We start from the raw sequence: 18,995 nt of genomic DNA, 5'->3' as shown, positions 1-18,995 counted from the left end.
CCTATATATTTATTACAATTTGCCATTAATGCTCCTCTCATTCTTGATCACGCCGTTGTTCCAGACATCCAGGAGAGAACTAAGAGAAGCCCCAAGAAATTGATTCATATATGATCCCTGGATATGTAGACCGCCATTTGGACCCATCACAATCCATCACGTCCGATTAAGAGAGGCTCCATATAACTGGATATGGGAAATCATAGAATATTAGGTATTAATATAAACTTTTTCAGGAAATTATTATCAATAAATTCTCTCATCTCTGATTGAAGGATTATGAGCTTTTCTATTTCCTAACCATGTATAACTGACAAAGTGGGAGCTTTTATCTCCATTAGAACGGAGCAGTGCTCCACTGCTTGGGGCTGCAGAGGGCTGCGTTCGGCCTTTTCTGGCCACCCCATAGAGAATGAATGAAGTGGAAGTTGGGTGTGTTTACCGCTCTAATCTAAAAGACGCAATTGTGTGACATCGTGACCAGAAGGAGCTCCTCACCACATCCTTCCTCGTCACTTCTTATTTTATCACGATGCGTGACTAAAGATGCTGCTTCCACTGCTACTAATGTTTCTTCTTAATGCTTGTAAGTATTTCTTCCAAATTAATATTTAGACTTTTATACATATTTAGTTTTTATACATTTACTATCAGTTTGCGGTACTGCGAAATGTTCTGTATAGAGATGAGGAATGATGGATGACTCTAATGGCCTTGTATTAGGGAGTCGATCCTAGGACGTAGAAGATCTACACCCCAGACATTACCAGCCGGTTACACGGTCTAGAAATGCCATGACCTAGTAATACGCCATAGTATCTGCCACTGCCAACCGTTTGGAAACCACCTTCACGGACCAAACAGTGTTGCAAATATTATCCGGCGAGGACCAACTGTTATAATGAAAAACTATATAAAACTCTTTGTTTTACACCAACTATAAAATTCTGCTACCTTTTTCCTCCTGGTGTTATTTTGCATGAATTTTTCATGTACTTTTTTCCGCATTTCTTGTTGCCAGCTTATTAATAACTAAAGTGTTTTTGCACTTGTGAAAAATGCAGTAAAAACATCAAAATAAAACATTTTTAATCAGTAATTAAGTAAAAAAAATAATAATGGAAGTTTATGGAAGAATAGACAATGCTTCAGCTAAAGCAAAATAAGTTGCAGCTTTTGGTAATAACTAACATAATGTATTCCTTTTTTCTTCTCTCTGGCCTGGGGGACTGTGCAGAGTGGGGGAGGGGGTGATTAGGAGGCACCACTTTAAGGACTCAAATTCCAAAAATAGGAGTCCCTGCATGTTCCTGTTATTCACATGCCTTCCCTTAAAGAGACTTGACAGTGGATTTAGACTGCTCGAAATGCATCTGGCTGCAATATTGCTGCTGAGTATGTTTTACTGTGGTGCTGTCACTGTGGCATTTCAGAGAAAACATACTTTTAAAAGCTTGTCAGGGACTACATGTCTCAGTTTACTAGTCTTAAAGCCTAAACAGCTTCTCCCACCTCACTCCTCATGACAGATTTGTCCCTTTCTAGAGAGGGAACTGTCAATCAATGGGAATGAGGTGTTTAGAAACCACTCTTGGATTAGCTTTTTAAAGTATATTTATTCAGAAATAGTGCAGCGGCACAACCACTATAAAATATACACAGTTGCAATAACACAATCAGTCTCTAATTTATAGTGCCCATGGTACAGGCAGCACCAAGGCAGGTCTTATGGGGTGTTCCCTGTATACGGCAGGTCTTGTGGGGTGTTCCCTGTATATGGCAGGTCTTGTGGAGTGCTCCCGGTATGCAGCGGGTCTTGTGGAGTGTTCCCATTATACAGCAAGTCTTGTGGTGTGTTCTCGGTATATGGAAGGTCTTGTGGGGTTTTCCCTATATTTGCCAGATTTTGTGGGGTGTTCCCAGTATAAGGCAGATGTGGAGACAGGGGGGGGGGGGGTCCGTGGGTGCCTAGGTCCACTAGCCGAACCCGCAATGACCAGGCATCGTCCCACTGAATGCCCGCTCTCCTTTTTCCGTGGGCATAACGCTATTCAGACCACACATGGTGAGGGTAAAACAGTGTGGCAATACTTTATTGAACCACAAAACAGGCAGATAACACGTAGAACAGTACCAGCACAGTACCCAAGATGGTGCTCACCCTTCCGCTGACTCGCTTAGGAAGATGACAGTCCATTCAGGTACATGTCCAGTTGACTGGATGGTCACAAACTGGCTTCTCTGAACATCCCCATGGAGCCAGGCGACCGGCGGGTCCCAATCCTGGCTTTCTCCAAACGTATCCATGGTTCAGCGATAATCGGTGCAAATCTGTATTCTTCCAGCCTAACCTGGCATCCTGTAGAAAGACAAATCTGTGTCCCTCGTGATGGAGCCATGATGTCTTGGCTGCAGTCCTGTATAGACTCTCTGAATGTCTTAGCATAATCTCTGTCTGTGTGACTCTTACAAAACTGTTTCACCTCTTTTTATAATATTTAACAAGTGTCCTTCATTCAATATTTACAGGTAATGCTGATAAGACCAATTCGCATTGTTTGATTATGTAATCTTTTTACATGGATTTTCCTCTATTTTAAAAGTCAACAAACTATCTGGCCTAGACAATGTATAATTAGCCTATCAGCAAGCATCATTAGTCATCAAGGATAAGACCACAATGTTACATCAAATGTTAACTTACAAGTCAATATTACAGGCTAAGGGTATGTGCACACGTCAGGATTTCTTGCAGAAATTTTCCTGACAAAAACCGGACATTTCTGCCAGAAATCCGCATGCATTTTTACCGCGATTTTACAGCGATTTTGACGCGTTTTTGACGCGTTTTTGGTGCGTTTTTTGTGCGTTTTTTCCCAAATGCATAGAATTGCGGGAAAAATGCAGAAAATCCGCAAAAATAATGAACATGCTCATTTTTTTACCGCGATGCGTTTTTTTTGTGGAAAAAAACGCATCCATGTGCACAAAACATGCAGAAGGCATTCTAAATGATAGAATGCATAATGTATGCATTTTTAACCCCTTTACCCCCAAGGGTGGTTTGCACGTTATGGACCGGGCCAATTTTTACAATTCTGACCACTGTCCCTTTATGAGGTTATAACTCTGGAACGCTTCAACAGATCCCGGTGATTCTGACATTTTCTCATGACATATTGTACTTCATGATAGTAGTAAAATTTATTTGATATTACCTGCGTTTATTTGTGAAAAAAACGGAAATATGGCGAAAATTTTGAAAATTTTGCAATTTTCCAACTTTGAATTTTTATGCAATTAAATCACAGAGATATGTCACACAAAATACTTAATAAGTAACATTTCCCACATGTCTACTTTACATCAGCACAATTTTGGAACCAACATTTTTTTTGGTTAGGGAGTTATAAGGGTTAAAAGTTGACCAGCAATTTCTCATTTTTACAACACCATTTTATTTTAGGGACCACATCTCATTTGAAGTCATTTTGAGGGGTCTGTATGATAGAAAATACCCAAGTGTGACACCATTCTAAAAACTGCACCCCTCAAGGTTCTCAAAACCACATTCAAGAAGTTTATTAACCCTTCAGGTGTTTCACAGGAATTTTTGGAATGTTTAAATAAAAATTAACATTTAACTTTTTTTCACAAAAAATTTAATTCAGCTCCAATTTGTTTTATTTTACCAAGGGTTACAGGAGAAAATGGATCCCAAACCTTGTTGTACAATTTGTCCTGAGTACGCTGAAGCGAAGGAGTGCCATTTGACTTTTTAATGCAAAATTGACTGGAATTGACATGGGACGCCATGTTGCGTTTGGAGAGCCACTGATGTGCCTAAACATTGAAACCCCCACAAGTGACACCATTTTGGAAAGTAGACCCCCTAAGGAACTTATCTAGAGGTGTGGTGAGCACTTTGACCCACCAAGTGCTTCACAGAAGTTTATAGTGCAGAACCGTAAAAATAAAAAAATCATTTTTTTTTCACAAAAATTATCTTTTTGCCCCCAATTTTTTATTTTCCCAATGGTAAGAGAAGAAATTGGAACCAAAAAGTTGTTGCACACTTTGTCCTGAGTACTCTGATACCCCATATGTGGGGGTAAACCACTGTTTGGGCGCATGGGAGAGCTCGGAAGGGATGGAGCGCCGTTTGACATTTCAATGCAAAATTGACAGGAATTGAGATGGGACGCCATGTTGCGTTTGAAGAGCCACTGATGTGCCTAAACATTGAAACCCCCTACAAGTGACACCATTTTGGAAAGTAGACCCCCTAAGGAACTTATCTAGATATGTGGTGAGAACTTTGAGCCCCCAAGTGTTTCACTACAGTTTCTAACGCAGAGCCGTGAAAATAAAAAAAAAATTCCCCCCAAAATTATTTTTTAGCCCCCAGTTTTGTATTTTCTCGAGGGTAACAGGAGAAATTGGACCCCAAAAGTTGTTGTCCAATTTGTCCTGAGTGCGCTGATGCCCCCTATGTGGGGGGGAACCACCGTTTGGGCGCATAGGAGGGCTCGGAAGGGAAGGAGCGCCATTTGGAATGCAGACTTAGATGGAATGGTCTGCAGGCGTCACATTGCGTTTGCAGAGGCCCTAATGTACCTAAACAGTAGAAACCCCCAACAAGTGACCCCATATTGGAAACTAAACCCCCCCACGAACTTATCTGGATGTGTTGTGAGAACTTTGAGCCCCCAAGTGTTTCACTACAGTTTATAACGCAGAGCCGTGAAAATAAAAAATCTTTTTTTTCCCACAAAAATTATTTTTTAGCCCCCAGTTTTGTATTTTCCCAAGGGTAACAGGAGAAATTGGACCCCAAAAGTTGTTGTCCAATTTATCCTGAGTACGCTGATACCCCATATATTGGGGTAAACTCCTGTTTGGACACACGGGAGAGCTCGGAAGGGAAGGAGCACTGTTTTACTTTTTCAACGCAGAATTGGCTGGAATTGAGATCGGACGCCATGTCGCGTTTGGAGAGCCCCTGATGTGTCTAAACAGTGGAAACCCCCCAATTATAACTAAAACCCTTATCCAAACACACCCCTAACCCTAATTCCAACGGTAACCCTAACCACACCTCTAACCCAGACACACCCCTAACCCTAATCCCAACCCTATTCCCAACCGCAAATGTAATCCAAACCCTAACCCTAACTTTAGCCCCAACCCTAACTGTAGCCTTAACCCTAACTGTAGCCTTAACCCTAGCCCTAGCCCTAACCCTAGCCCTAACCAAAACCCTAGCCCTAACCCTAGCCCTAACCCTAGCCCTAACCCTAACCCTAGCCCTAACCCTAACCCTAGCCCTAACCCTAACCCTAACCCTAGCCCTAACCCTAGCCCTAACCCTAACCCTAGCCCTAACCCTAATGGGAAAATGGAAATAAATACATTTTTTAAATTTTTTTATTTTTCCCTAACTAAGGGGGTGATGAAGGGGGGTTTGATTTACTTTTATAGCGGGTTTTTTAGCGGATTTTTATGATTGGCAGCCGTCACACACTGAAAGGCGCTTTTTAATGCAAAAAATATTTTATGCGTTACCACATTTTGAGAGCTATAATTTTTCCATATTTGAGTCCACAGAGTCATGTGAGGTCTTGTTTTTTGCGGGACGAGTTGACGTTTTTATTGGTAACATTTTCGGGCACGTGACATTTTTTGATCGCTTTTTATTCCGATTTTTGTGAGGCAGAATTACCAAAAACCAGCTATTCATGAATTTCTTTTGGGGGAGGCGTTTATACAGTTCCGCGTTTGGAAAAATTGATAAAGCAATTTTATTCTTCGGGTCAGTACGATTACAGTGATACCTCATTTATATCATTTTTTTAATGTTTTGGCGCTTTTATACAATAAAAACTATTTTATAGAAAAAAAAATTATTTTTGCATCGCTTTATTCTGAGGACTATAACTTTTTTATCTTTCTGCTGATGTTGCTGTATGGCAGCTCGTTTTTTGCGGGACAAGATGATGCTTTCAGCGGTACCATGGTTATTTATATCCGTCTTTTTGATCGCGTGCTATTCCACTTTTTGTTCGGCGGTATGATAATAAAGCGTTGTTTTTGTCTCATTTTTTTTTTTCTTACGGTGTTTACTGAAGGGGTTAACTAGTGGGACAGTTTTATAGGTCGGGTCATTACGGACGCGGCGATACTAAATATGTGTACTTTTATTGTTTTTTTTTATTTAGATAAAGAAATGTATTTATGGGAATAATATATATATTTTTTTTTCATTATTTAGGATATTTTTTTTTTTTTTTTTACACATTTGTAAAAAAATTTTTTAACTTTTTTACTTTGTCCAAGGGGGGGACAATACAGATCAGTGATCTGCCAGTTTGCACAGCACTCTGACAGATCACCGATCTGTCTCAGAGCGCTACAGCGTTACCAAGTGCCTGCTCTGAGCAGGCACTTGGTAAGCCACCTCCCTCCCTGCAGGACCCGGATCCGCGGCCATCTTGGATCCGGGACTTGCTGCAGGGGGGAAGGTAGGAGACCCCCGGAGCAACGCGATCACATCGCGTTGCTGCGGGGGTCTCAGGGAAGCCCGCAGGGAGCCCCCTCCCTGCGCGATGCTTCCCTGCACCGTTGGCACATCGCGATCATGTTTAATCGCGGTGTGCCGGGGGTTAATGTGCCGGGGGCGGTCCGTGACCACTCCTGGCACATAGTGCCGGATGTCAGCTGCGATAAGCAGCTGACACCCGGCCGCGATCGGCCGCGCTCACCCCGTGAGCGCGGCCGATCGCCTATGACGTACTATTCCGTCCTTGGGAAGTAGGGCCCACCCCACATGGACGGAATAGTACGTCTAATGGCAGAAAGGGGTTAATGAGTTTTTATAGCGTTTTTAGCGCGAAAAAACACGAAAAAAACACGAAAAAACCTGTACGTGTGCACATACCCTTACAAGCAAAATTCTGTTTTCTTGACCAACCAGAAAAAACGTACAAATTCAAAAGTCAACATACAGATCACAATCTATTCTTCTTGGCTTGCTAAAAATAGACATCTGATTAATTAAGATACAATGCTGTGTCTCCACAACAGATCTTATAGGGTGTTCCCAGTATATGGCAGATGTTAGGGGGTGTTCCCGGTGTACAGCAGGTCTTGTGGCATGTTCTTAGTATACTGCAGGTCTTGTGGGATGTTCCTGGTATACATCAGGATTTGTGGTGTGTTCCTGGTATACAGCAGGTCTTGTGGCATGTTCCCAGTATATGGCAGGTCTTGTGGGGTGTTCCCAGTATACGGCAGGTCTTGTGGAGTGTTCTTAGTAAACAACAGGTCTTGTGAGGTGTCCTTAGTGTACAGCAGGTCTTTCAGGATGTTCCCTGTATACAGCAGATCTTGTGAGATGTTCCAGTTGTATGGAAGGTCTTGTGGGGTGTTCCCAATATACAGCGGCTCTTGACTGGTGTTCATTTTATATGGCAAGTATTGTGGGGGATCAAAGTATACAGTAGATTTTGTGGGGTGTTCACAATATACCACAAGGCTTCTGTGGTGTTTCTAGCATATGACAGTCTTGTGTGGGGTAAAAAGTGGATCCCGGTACATGGCCAGTCTTGTGAGGTATTCCTGGTATATGACAGGTCTCGTGGTGTGTTCCTGGCATACAGCAGTAGTTATAGCTATCCAAACTGATCCAACAATAAACAACTTGTGAACTAGCAAAATGGTCATGTGTGCCCAAGGTTAGTGATTATGAAAGAATATGGCTAGCCATCTGACCAGATCTCATAAAAGAGCTACAGTTACTGAAACTGCTGATAAAGTAACTGCTGGCAGCGATACAAAGTTGTCAAAGCATGCAAAGCATTTCAGTTTCTGTTCGGCACAGCAAAGGTTCCACCCTGTAGGAGAGTTCATGCTGACCCATTCCACAATCTATAATTCCAACGATGGGCACATGACCTTCAGAACTGGTCTATAGTGCAATACAAGAAGGCAGCCTGTTCTGAATGATGAAGTTTGACATCATGTGGCTATCTGGGTGCATATGAATCACTCACCTGTGCAATGTTCTATTTGGAAAGCTTTTGTTATTGCTATGTTATTATATCATGATGTGCATTACCTTTATACTGTCCTTTATACCGTTGCTATTTAGCAACATCGCTATGTTTATTATCTATGTGCTGTGGCATTACTGTTTATTATCTCTCTTTTGTGACATCACTGTGTTCATTTTCCACTGTGACATCACTGTGTGCATTATCCCTCTACTGTGACATCATTGTGTGCATTATCCCTGTACTGTGGCATCACTGTGTATTATCCCTGTACTGTGACATGACTGTGTATAGTATCCCTGTACTGTGATATCACTGTGTATATTATTTTGTAGTGACATCACTATATTATCCCTGTACTGTGACATCACTCTATTATCCTGTATTGTGACATCACTATGTGTATTATCCCTGTACTGTGACATCACTGTGTGTATTACCTCTGCATTGTGACATTACTGTGCATAGTATCCCTGTACTGTGATATCACTGTGTATATTATTCTGTGTGACATCACTGTGTGTATTATCCCTATACTGAGATATCACTGCATATATAATCCCTGTACTGTGACATCACTGTGTGTATTATCCCTGTACTGTGACATCTGTCACGCACAGTGTGGGAAGACTAAGTGCAACACGAGGGGAAGAACGATAGGAAGCCCAAACGCTAGGGAAAGGTGAGTGGAGACCCCCTTGGCAGACCTAATAGCACACTGCCTTCCCTACCATCCCTATATTGAGTCCACTCCAATCGCCAAGCCGGAACCTAAGCCCTGTATGTCCCTAGAGCTAGACCCTGAATAAGGAAGATGGGTCAGTCCCCACTGTGCACTAAAGAGATAGACAGAGCTCCTATGTATAATGTCACCAGTGATCACTGTATTACCTGTACACTGACACTATATACAGAGCTCCTGTGTATAATGTCACTGGTGATCACTGTATTGCCTGTACACTGACTCTATATACAGAGTTCCTGTGTATAATGTCACTGGTGATCACTGTATTACTTGTACACTATACACTATATACAGAGCTCCTGTGTATAATGTCACCGGTGATCACTGTATTACCTGTACAGTGACACTAAAACACAGAGCTCCTGTGTATAATGTCACTGGGGATCCCTGTATTGTCTGTACACTGACAATGTATACAGAGCTCCTGTGTATAATGTCACTGGTGATCACTGTATTATCTGTACACTGACACTAAAATATAGAGCTCCTGTGTATAATGTCAACGGTGATCAGTGTTATCTGTACACTGGCACTATATACAGAGCTCCTGTGTATAATGTCACCGGTGATCACTGTATTATCTGTACATTGATACTATATACAGAGCTCCTGTGTATAATGTCACTGGTGATCACTGTATTACTTGTACACTGACACTATGTACCGAGCTCCTGTGTAAAATGTCACTGGGGATCACTGTATTACCTGTACACAGACACTGTATACTAAGAACAGATCTCCTGTGTATAATGGCATTAGTATTGTGTTTTTTTTATTAATGATCAGCATTGTAGTATTCGGTCACTATGTGGTGTGGTGGTAATATGTGATCTGGTCATGGTGTGGTGGAATCTGTTCTGTATGTGGCATTATTTGTTGCTATGTGGTGGTAATATGTAGTCTGGTCACAGTGTGGTGGTATTTGTCCCTTGTATGTGATATTATTGATCATTTAAAAAATTGAAAAAAAATATACCTAAAATTGTAATGGATATTTTAACAAAAGTTTAATAAGTTACAGTAGAGTAGAGCCCAATCAAAATATTCTACCTTGTCGTGGTGGCGGATTAAAAAATCTTTTGGCCAAAACAAAAGCTGCTGGCTATGTGATCTGGTGATGGGAACTGTTAATGTGTGATTGGTGAGGATGTGGTGCAGAAGTGGAGTTTTTCCAAGAGAGGGTGGTGGGACAGTGGAAGGTTTGAGGGGCGGAGGCGGGGCTAGGGTGGAGCCTCAGCAGAGTTTCAAGATGGCCTCAAAAATATTGCCAGTATGGGGCCCCAAAATTCCTAGTGGTAGCCCTGTGTGCAAGTGGCGTTGAGTCGATAGCAAAGATGGGAATGGGCTTAACAAAAGTACAGCATTCCAGCCCATGAGTTCTAGCAAACTCAGCATCAATCATGCTGACTCCAGCTCCACTGTCAACAAACTCAGAAATCTCCTCGATTTTGCTCTCCAGCACCACCTTTGCTGTCAGGATAAACTGCGAACTGCAGATTGATGATAAATGCACCCCTTGCTTATTTAACTCCAGACTACCAAAGGTGAAACGAATCTGCCTCACTTTGAGGCTGGCTGAGCTATTTAAGTCCTCTGCAGTCTGTGGGAGAGTGTCAGCTATAGTTTATGCTGCACAGCTTGAGCACCTGATCTGTTCACTTGTACTAGTGTTCCTTTTGCCTCTGACTGCCTGTACCCGTTTATGACTTGTTCTGACCTCTGGCTTGTATCCCGAATTCGTCTTACGTCTCACGTTTTGGTTACCACATTCTTCCGGTTGGTTATTCCGGTAGGCTCTGACTTCTTGTTTGTCCCCGTCCTTTCCTGTGACTCCCCCTGTGTACTGCGCTGATCTCTCTGTGTATGACCTTGGCTTGTCTGACTTCTCTTTCATTACCTGTGACACCTGTGTTGTTGTTCAGTATTGCTGCGCTGTGTGTACAACCTCTTTTCCTTAACCAGCACCCCCTGGTGGAGGTTGCACTATATTACACTTCAGCAGCACATTACAATTTTCTCCCCGTTCTGGTCATGTGGGGGTTAACCTTCTCTGCCTCGTTTTGGGTTCTGTGTGGCTATTTTAGTCTGCTGTGGTCTGCAGACCAATGTCAGTTCATGCTCCCAGGCTGGAGCAGCAGACCCCTTGATATCATGTGTTGTTCTCAGCCTGTGTACTGTGCTCCCGTGACTTCCCTTTCCTGCCATCCCACTTTGTCTTAGTGTTCCCTCCCTGTTCTTGGACCTCTTGGTATGTGCCCCGACTTGTCTTCTGACCTGTTTTACTGTCTTTTGTCTCTGTTATATCTGCTCCCTTCTGGCTCTGATTTCTGGGTTGTATTTGACCACGTGTATTGTTGTGACCTCTGGTACTTCTTGTCCTGATTGTTTCTGACTCGGCTCGTCTGACCACTCTTTTGCCACTTGATAGCGCTTGTGCTGCTGCTCAGTGGTGTTACGCTGTGGGTTCAACCTCTCTTCCCTCACCAGCATCCCCTGGTGGAGGTTACGCTATACTGTACTGTAGCAGCATTACAGTTGCTCCTCATTTCCGGAGGAGTGATGATGAAGGTTAAAATACAGTTTGCAAGCTTCCTTGAACATAAAAAAAACTTGTCTCTACCTCTGGAAAACCTGTCCGGGAGGGCAACCTTAGGTTCCAGCTGGGCCGGCCTACCTGCAGAGACCCCAACATCAGCAACCTGCAGCTGCTGTTGCTACTGTGAAACCTCATAGCGGAGGTCATTCACCTCCAGAGACAGACAGCATAGCATCTCTGCCAGCCCTGCAACCAAATCCATAACCAAGTGAGAAAAAGATAAAAAAAACACTCACAAATAAAACCACGTGTCAGTTTTTGTTTTGTTTCCTAAATATGCATGGCCGGTGATAATGTCACACACAGTGTGGGAACACTAAGTGCAACACGAGGGGAAGAGACGAAAGAAGCCCAAATGCTAGGGAAAGGGGAGTGGAGATTCCTAGGCGGATCTAATAGCACCCTGCCTCCCCTACCATCCGTATATTGGTTTCATACCAATTGCTGAGCAGGAATCTAAGCCCTGTATATCCCTAGAGCTAGGCTCTGAATAAGGAAGGAGGGGGGTGATGACTGGTCAGTCCCCACTGTACACTAAAAAGAAGGGAGACAAACCATGGGGAAGCAACTTAGCTTGATCAGACTCAGAGAGGTAACACCAAACATCCTCCAACAGCACCAGAGAGGAAGGTAGTCTAGTGCAATAGCTCCAAGCCTTCACATGAGAAAATGTGAATAATTCACTGGTTACTCTCTGAAGCAGACTAAGAGTCTATAAACACCCAGGTCCAGGTGTGTCAATTAGAGTCAGAGGGAGGTTGTCTGTAGCACCTGACACACCCGTGGCATCATCACTGTGTGTATTATCCCTCTACTGTGACATCACTGTGTATAGTATCCCTGTACTGTGATATCACTGTGTATATTATTCTGCAGTGACATCACTGTGTGTATTACCCCAGCCAATCTTTGGTCTTTTCTATGGGTCTTTGTGCATTGACTTGGCCTCACTTGATCACACTGGAGATACTGCCCATGATTGCTTGTGTCATTGATATGTGTTTTGCCCCATGTGACCATGTGAAGTAAAGTCAACGTTGGAAGGTCCAAAGACAAGACCAAAGGCCAGAAGCTAGAAGAAGAGCAGGAGGCCAAAAGAAGATCCATAGTATAGAGCAGAGGACTTGGTGACAGGGAAGCTGAGGGATGGGCCTGGGTCATGCGAGTATAATGTTTTATTTTTTTTAACCCATTTCTAGCTCTCCATTTATTCCGCTTTGGTGTCTGGACATCTTTTTGTGGGAATTTTGATTCATGTCAAATGTATACTGTTCAAATTCTTCAGCCAATTTGTACTAAATGAACCCGAATTTTGCCCGTGGCTTCCAGCTAGATGGTGCACTACATTGCCCAGCCAGCATATACCTGAGAATAAACACGTGTGTGGCGTAGAGGTTACCACATGGCAGTGACATGTATTGAGAAAGGGAAAAAGAAACATACTAACACCAGGGAACACCAGGATAAATAAATACAGATAACGATTTTATTCAAGTCAAAAAACACACCAAACAGTTTAAAAACATTTTTAAAAAAACAGAATAATACATACCCCCTAATGGGGTAGGCCCCCAAGACCGATACACTACCACAAGAAAATCATGAGGTTTTATTCATCATGCAACAATCAGATCATAACAAAATGCACGTGTATATACACAAAATATGCAACTGATCTATCAATAGGCTATCATAGCCACTCTATGTACATTGTATCCATATAGCACATACAATGAGAAGAAGACCCCCAATTTTGCCTTTTATGTATGTGCACCTGAAACTGGCTCAAATGAGCAAAAAAATCCATATATGGGACAGAAAAATGGCCAATACGCAAAATTCCCAAGAATACTGTACCAAAATAGGAGCCATTAAACCAGCATAATGTGATACTTATAAATACTTACATGGACTGCATTAACAATAGACCTTATTATATACTGATGGTGGCTAGGATGATACTCCAAACAAAGGCAGTATACAGAATCGTTTGTAGCCACTTTGAGAGAGGATTGATGTGCAGTTATTATATTGCAATGAGAATGCGCATAGGAATATATCAAGAGAAGTATAAAGGTATGAATAACCACAATAGGTACAGGAAGCACCCAATAGTCTGCCCCAAAAGGGATTAAAGATCAGCAAAAATACTTAAAGAAATCTTTGAAAAACATCAAAAGTAGAAAAAATACCTTAGAATGAAAATGATATGGATCCATAGTGCACTAGGAGGAAAACTGGAGCAGAGAAAATGCCTCAGCTCAAAACCAAGGGCATAAATCTGAATACAAAGAGGAGCATTCAGCCCTGCAAAAAGTGGCCAAATAAAAGCAGGGCCAGAGTGTAGTGAGAGGCCGGTCTGGGGGGGGGCACTGAGCCCAACGCGTGTCGCCACGAGCGTGGCTTCGTAAGGGGCAGGAGTGGTCACACATGGCAGTGACATGTTTGTGATGCAAGGGTGCACTTATTTAGCTTCCTAGCAAGATTGTAAAACCTGGTGCACTCCAAATAGTCCAGAAAACATGGATGACATGGGGCAGTTGCAAACATTTACTTGTGTAGGAATACAAAGCTTAACCCCTTCCCGACCTTTGACGCCACGTAGGCGTCATGAAAGTCGGTGCTAATCCGGCCTATGACGCCTACGTGGCGTCATGGAAAGATCTTGTCCTTGCAGACGGGTGAAAGGGTTAACTCCAATTTCACCCAATCTGCAGGGACAGGGGGAGTGGTACTTTAGCCCAGGGGGGGTTCACCCCCCGTGGCTACGATCGCTCTGATTGGCTGTTGAAAGTGAAACTGCCAATCAGAGCGATTTGTAATATTTCACCTAAAAAACTGGTGAAAAATTACAATCCAGCCATGGCCGATGCTGCAATATCATCGGCCATGGCTGGAAACACTGGTGTACCCCCGCCCCCCCCACCGATCTCCTCCCCGATCCTCCGTCCAGTGCTCCGCTCCCCTCTACCGTCCTGTCTACTCCCCCGTCCTCCTGCCCGCTCCCCCGTGCTCCGATGCCACCCCCGTCCTCTGATCCACCCCCCATGCTCAGATCTCCCCCCCTTATACTTACTGGGCCTCCCGGTGTCCGTCCGTCTTCTCCCTGGTCGCCGCCATCTTCCAAAATGGCGGGCGCATACGCAGTGCGCCCGCCGAATCTGCTGGCCGGCAGATTCCTTCCAGATATGATCAAAATTAAAATAATAGTAAATGACCCTTTATCACCCCCATAGGTAGGGCCAATAATAAAATAAAGAAAATATATTTTTTTTCTTTTTCCACTAGGGTTAGGGTTAGAACTAGGGTTAGGGTTAGGGCTAGGGTTAGGGCCAGGGTTAGGGTTAGGGCTAGGATTAGGGTTAGGTTTAGGGTATTTGCACATGGTGCGGATTTGGCTGCGGATCCGCAGCGGATTGGCCACTGCGAATTCATAGCAGTTTTCCATCAGCTTTACAGTACCATGGAAACCTATGGAAAACCAAATCCGCTGTGCCCATGGTGCGGAAAATACCGTGCGGAAACGCTGCATTGTATTTTCCGCAGCATGTCAATTTTTTGCAGATTCCACAGCATTTCCCACCTGTTCCTCAATAGGAATCCACAGGTGAAATCCGCATAAAAAACACTGGAAATCCGCGGTAAATCCGCAGGTAAAACGCAGTGCCTTTTACCCGCGGATTTTTCAAAAATTGTGCGGAATAATCTCTCATGAATCCGCAACGTGGCCACATAGCCTTAGGGATAGGGTTGGAATTAGGGCTAGGGTTGGAAATAGGGTTAAGATTAGGCTTGTGGTTAGGGTTATGGATAGGGTTAGGGGTGTGTTGGGGTTAAAGTTGTGGTTAGGGGTGTGTTGGGGTTAGGGTTGTGATTAGGGTTATGGCTACAGTTGGGATAAGGGTTAGGGGTGTGTTGGGGTTAGTGTTGAAGTTAGAATTGAGGGGTTTTCACTGTTTAGGCACATCAGGGGTCTCCAAACGCAACATGGCGCCACCATTGATTCCAGCCAATCTTGCGTTCAAAAAGTCAAATGGTGCTCCCTCCCTTCCGAGCCCCGACGTGCGCCCAAACAGTGGTTTACCCCCAAATATGGGGTACCAACGTACTCAGGACAAACTGGGCAACAACTATTGTGGTCCAATTTCTCCTGTAACCCTTGCTAAAATAAAAAATTGCTTGCTAAAACATAATTTTTGAGGAAAGAAAAATTATTTTTTATTTTCACGGCTCTGCGTTATAAACTTCTGTGAAGCACTTGGGGGTTGAAAGTGCTCACCATATAACTAGATAAGTTCCTTGGGGGGTCTAGTTTCCAAAATGGAGTCACTTGTGGGGGGTTTCTACTGTTTAGGCACATCAGGGGCTCTGCAAAAGCAACATGATGCCAGCAGAGCATTCCATCAAAGTCTGCATTTCAAAAGTCATTACTTCCCTTCTGAGCCCCGACGTGTGCCCAAACAGTGGTTTACCCCCAAATGTGGGGTATCAGTGTACTGAGGACAAACTGGGCAACAAATATTGGGGTCTAATTTTTTTTGTTACCCTTGTGAAAATAAAAAATTGCTTGCTAAAACATAATTTTTGAGGAAAGAAAAATTACTTTTTACTTTCACGGCTCTGCATTATAAACTTCTGTGAAGCACTTGGGGGTTGAAAGTGCTCACCACACATCTAGATAAGTTCCTTGAGGGGTCTAGTTTCCAAAATGGGGTCACTTGTGGGGGGTTTCTACTGTTTTAACCAAACAGTGGTTTACCGCCACATATGGGGTATCAGCGTACTCATGACAAACTGGGCAACAAATATTGGGGTCCAATTTCTCCTGTTACGCTTGTGAAAATAAAAAATTGCGGGCTAAAACATCTTTTTTTTGAGGAAAAAATGATTTTTTATTTTCACGGCTCTGCGTTGTAAACTTCTGTGAAGCACTTGGGGGTTCAAAGTGCTCACCACATATCTAGATAAGTTCCTTGGGGGGTCTAGTTTCCAAAATGGGGTCACTTGTGGGAGGTTACTACTGTTTAGGCACATCAGGGGCTCTGCAAATGCAACGTGACGCCCGCAGACCATTCCATCAAAGTCTGCATTTCAAAACATCACTACTTCGTGCTCACCACATATCTAGATAAGTTCCTTGGGGGGTCTAGTTTCCAAAATATGGTCACTTGTGGGGGGTTTCTACTGTTTAGGCACATCAGGGGCTCTGCAAATGCAACGTGACGCCCGCAGATCATTCCATCAAAGTCTGCATTTCAAAACATCACTACTTCCCTTCCAAGCCCTGACGTGCGCCCAAACAGTGGTTCCCCCCCCACATATGGGGCATCAGCATACTCAGGACAAACTGGACAACAACTTTTGGGGTCCAATTTCTCCTGTTACTCTTGTGAAAATAAAAAATTGCAGGCTAAAAAATAATTTTTGAGGAAAGAAAAATAATTTTTTATTTTCACGGCTCTGCGTTATAAACTTCTATGAAGCACTTGGGGGTTTAAAGTGGTCACCGCACATCTAGTTTAGTTCCATGGGAGGTCTAGTTTCCAAAATGGGGTCAGATGTGGGGGAGCTCCAATGTTTAGGCACACAGGGCCTCTCCAAACGTGACATGGTGTCCGCTAATGATTGGAGCTAATTTTTCATTCAAAAAGTCAAATGGCGCTCCTTCCCTTCCGAACCCTGCCGCGTGTCCAAACAGTGGTTTACCCCCACATGTGAGGTATCAGTGTTCTCAGGAGAAATTGCCCAATACATTTTAGGATCCATTTTATCCTGTTGCCCATGTAGAAATGAACAAATTGAGGCTAAATGAAATTTTTTGTGAAAAAAAAGTACTTTTTCATTTTTTCGGATCAATTTGTGAAGCTCCTGGGGGTTCAAAGTGTTCACTATGCATCTAGATAAGTTCCTTGGGGGGGTCTAGTTTCGAAAATGGGGTCACATGTGGGGGAGCTCCAATGTTTAGGCACACAGGGGCTCTCCAAACGCGACATGGTGTCCGCTAACGATTGGAGCTAATTTTTCATTCCAAAGTCAAATGGCGCTCCTTCCCTTCCAAGCCTTGCCGTGTGCACAAACAGTGGTTTGTGACCACATATGAGGTATCGGTGTACTGAGGAGAAATTGTCCAACACATTTTAGGATCCATTTTATCCTGTTGCCCATGTGAAAATGAAAAAATTGAGGCTAAAATAAATTTTTTGTGAAAAAAAGTACTTTTTCATTTTTATGGATCAATTTGTGAAGCACCTGGGGGTTCAAAGTGCTCACTATGCATCTAGATAAGCTCCTTGGGGGGTCTAGTTTCCAAAATGGGGTCACTTGTGGGGAAGCTCCAATATTTAGGCACACAGGGGCTCTCCAAACGTGACATGGTGTCTGCTAAAGATTGGAGCCAATTTTTAATTGAAAAAGTCATATGGCGCTCCTTCCCTTCAGAGCCATGTCGTGCGCCCAGACAGTGGTTCCCCCCACATATGGGGTATCGGTGTACTCAGGACAAATTGTACAATAACGTTTGGGGTCCAGTTTCTCTTTTTACCCTTGGGAAAATAAAAAAATTGTTGCTAAAACATAATTTTCGTGACGAAAAAGTTAAATGTTCATTTTTTCCTTCCATGTTGCTTCTGCTGCTGTGAAGCACCTGAAGGGTTAATAAACTTCTTGAATGTGGTTTTGAGTACCGTGAGGGGTGCAGTTTTTTGGGTATTTTCAGCCATACAGCCCCTCAAACTGACTTCAAATGTGAGGTGGTCCCTAAAAAAAAATGGTTTTGTAAATTTCGTTGTAAAAATGAGAAATCGCTGGTCAAATTTTAACCCTTATAACTTTCTAGCAAAAAAAAAATTTGTTTCCAAAATTGTGCTGATGTAAAGTAGACATGTGGGCAATGTTATTTATTAACTATTTTGTGTCACATAACTCTCTGGTTTAACAGAATAAAAGTTCAAAATTTGAAAATTGCGAAATTTTCAAAATTTTAGCCAAATTTCCATTTTTTTCCACAAATAAACGCAAAAATTATTGACCTAAATTTACCACTAACATGAAGCCCAATATGTCACGAAAAAGCAATCTCAGAACCGTTAGGATCCGTTGAAGCATTCCCGAGTTATTACCTCATAAAGGGACACTGGTCAGAATTGCAAAAAACGGCCAGGTCATTAAGGTCAAAATAGGCTGGGTCATGAAGGGGTTAAGGTAGTGAGGTGAGGTGGTACCGCTCAGACATACTCAGGTGAGTTGTTTAGTAGGTGCAGTGATTTCTCAGCTCCTCTTATCTGCATGTATGCTCAATCCTTATCCACAAAAGTCTACAGCTCAGACTTTGGTTCCTCATATAGCAAAGCTATGGACTCTTTCCTACCTGCTTTTTCATCTTCTCCAGGCTGTGTATGCAGAAGAGAAGAAAGTAAAGATATATATATCTTATCTCCTCAGCCCCATGCCATCACAACATGCCTGCCAGACATCTTCCATCTAACACTCCTCTCTGCTCTTCAGAGGTGGGCTTCACATACCCAGACTCCTCCCATGTAAGGGAGATGCTTATATGATTTTTGTCTATAATGTCTCTCCAGAAGATTCCTGACAATCACCATCT

At 43.0% G+C, this 18,995-nt stretch overlaps 1 protein-coding gene across 2 annotated transcripts in view; it reads left to right on the top strand.

The window, feature by feature from the left end:
* The first annotated feature begins 468 nt into the window (after nt 1-468).
* Nucleotides 469-18,995, top strand: part of LOC138638298 (SLAM family member 9-like) — a 107,397-nt gene continuing 88,870 nt past the window's right edge. For both annotated transcript variants that reach the window (XM_069727514.1, XM_069727505.1), the window contains exon 1: nt 469-586. In XM_069727514.1, coding sequence (XP_069583615.1) covers nt 547-586 — 40 coding nt within the window. In that variant the 5' untranslated portion in view covers nt 469-546. The remainder of the gene's footprint in view (nt 587-18,995) is intronic.

Source organism: Ranitomeya imitator, chromosome 1, assembly GCF_032444005.1.
Source record: "Ranitomeya imitator isolate aRanImi1 chromosome 1, aRanImi1.pri, whole genome shotgun sequence".
NCBI lineage: Eukaryota > Metazoa > Chordata > Amphibia > Anura > Dendrobatidae > Ranitomeya > Ranitomeya imitator.
Note: the sequence above shows the minus strand (reverse complement) of the source record. Positions and strands in the feature narration are given on the sequence as shown.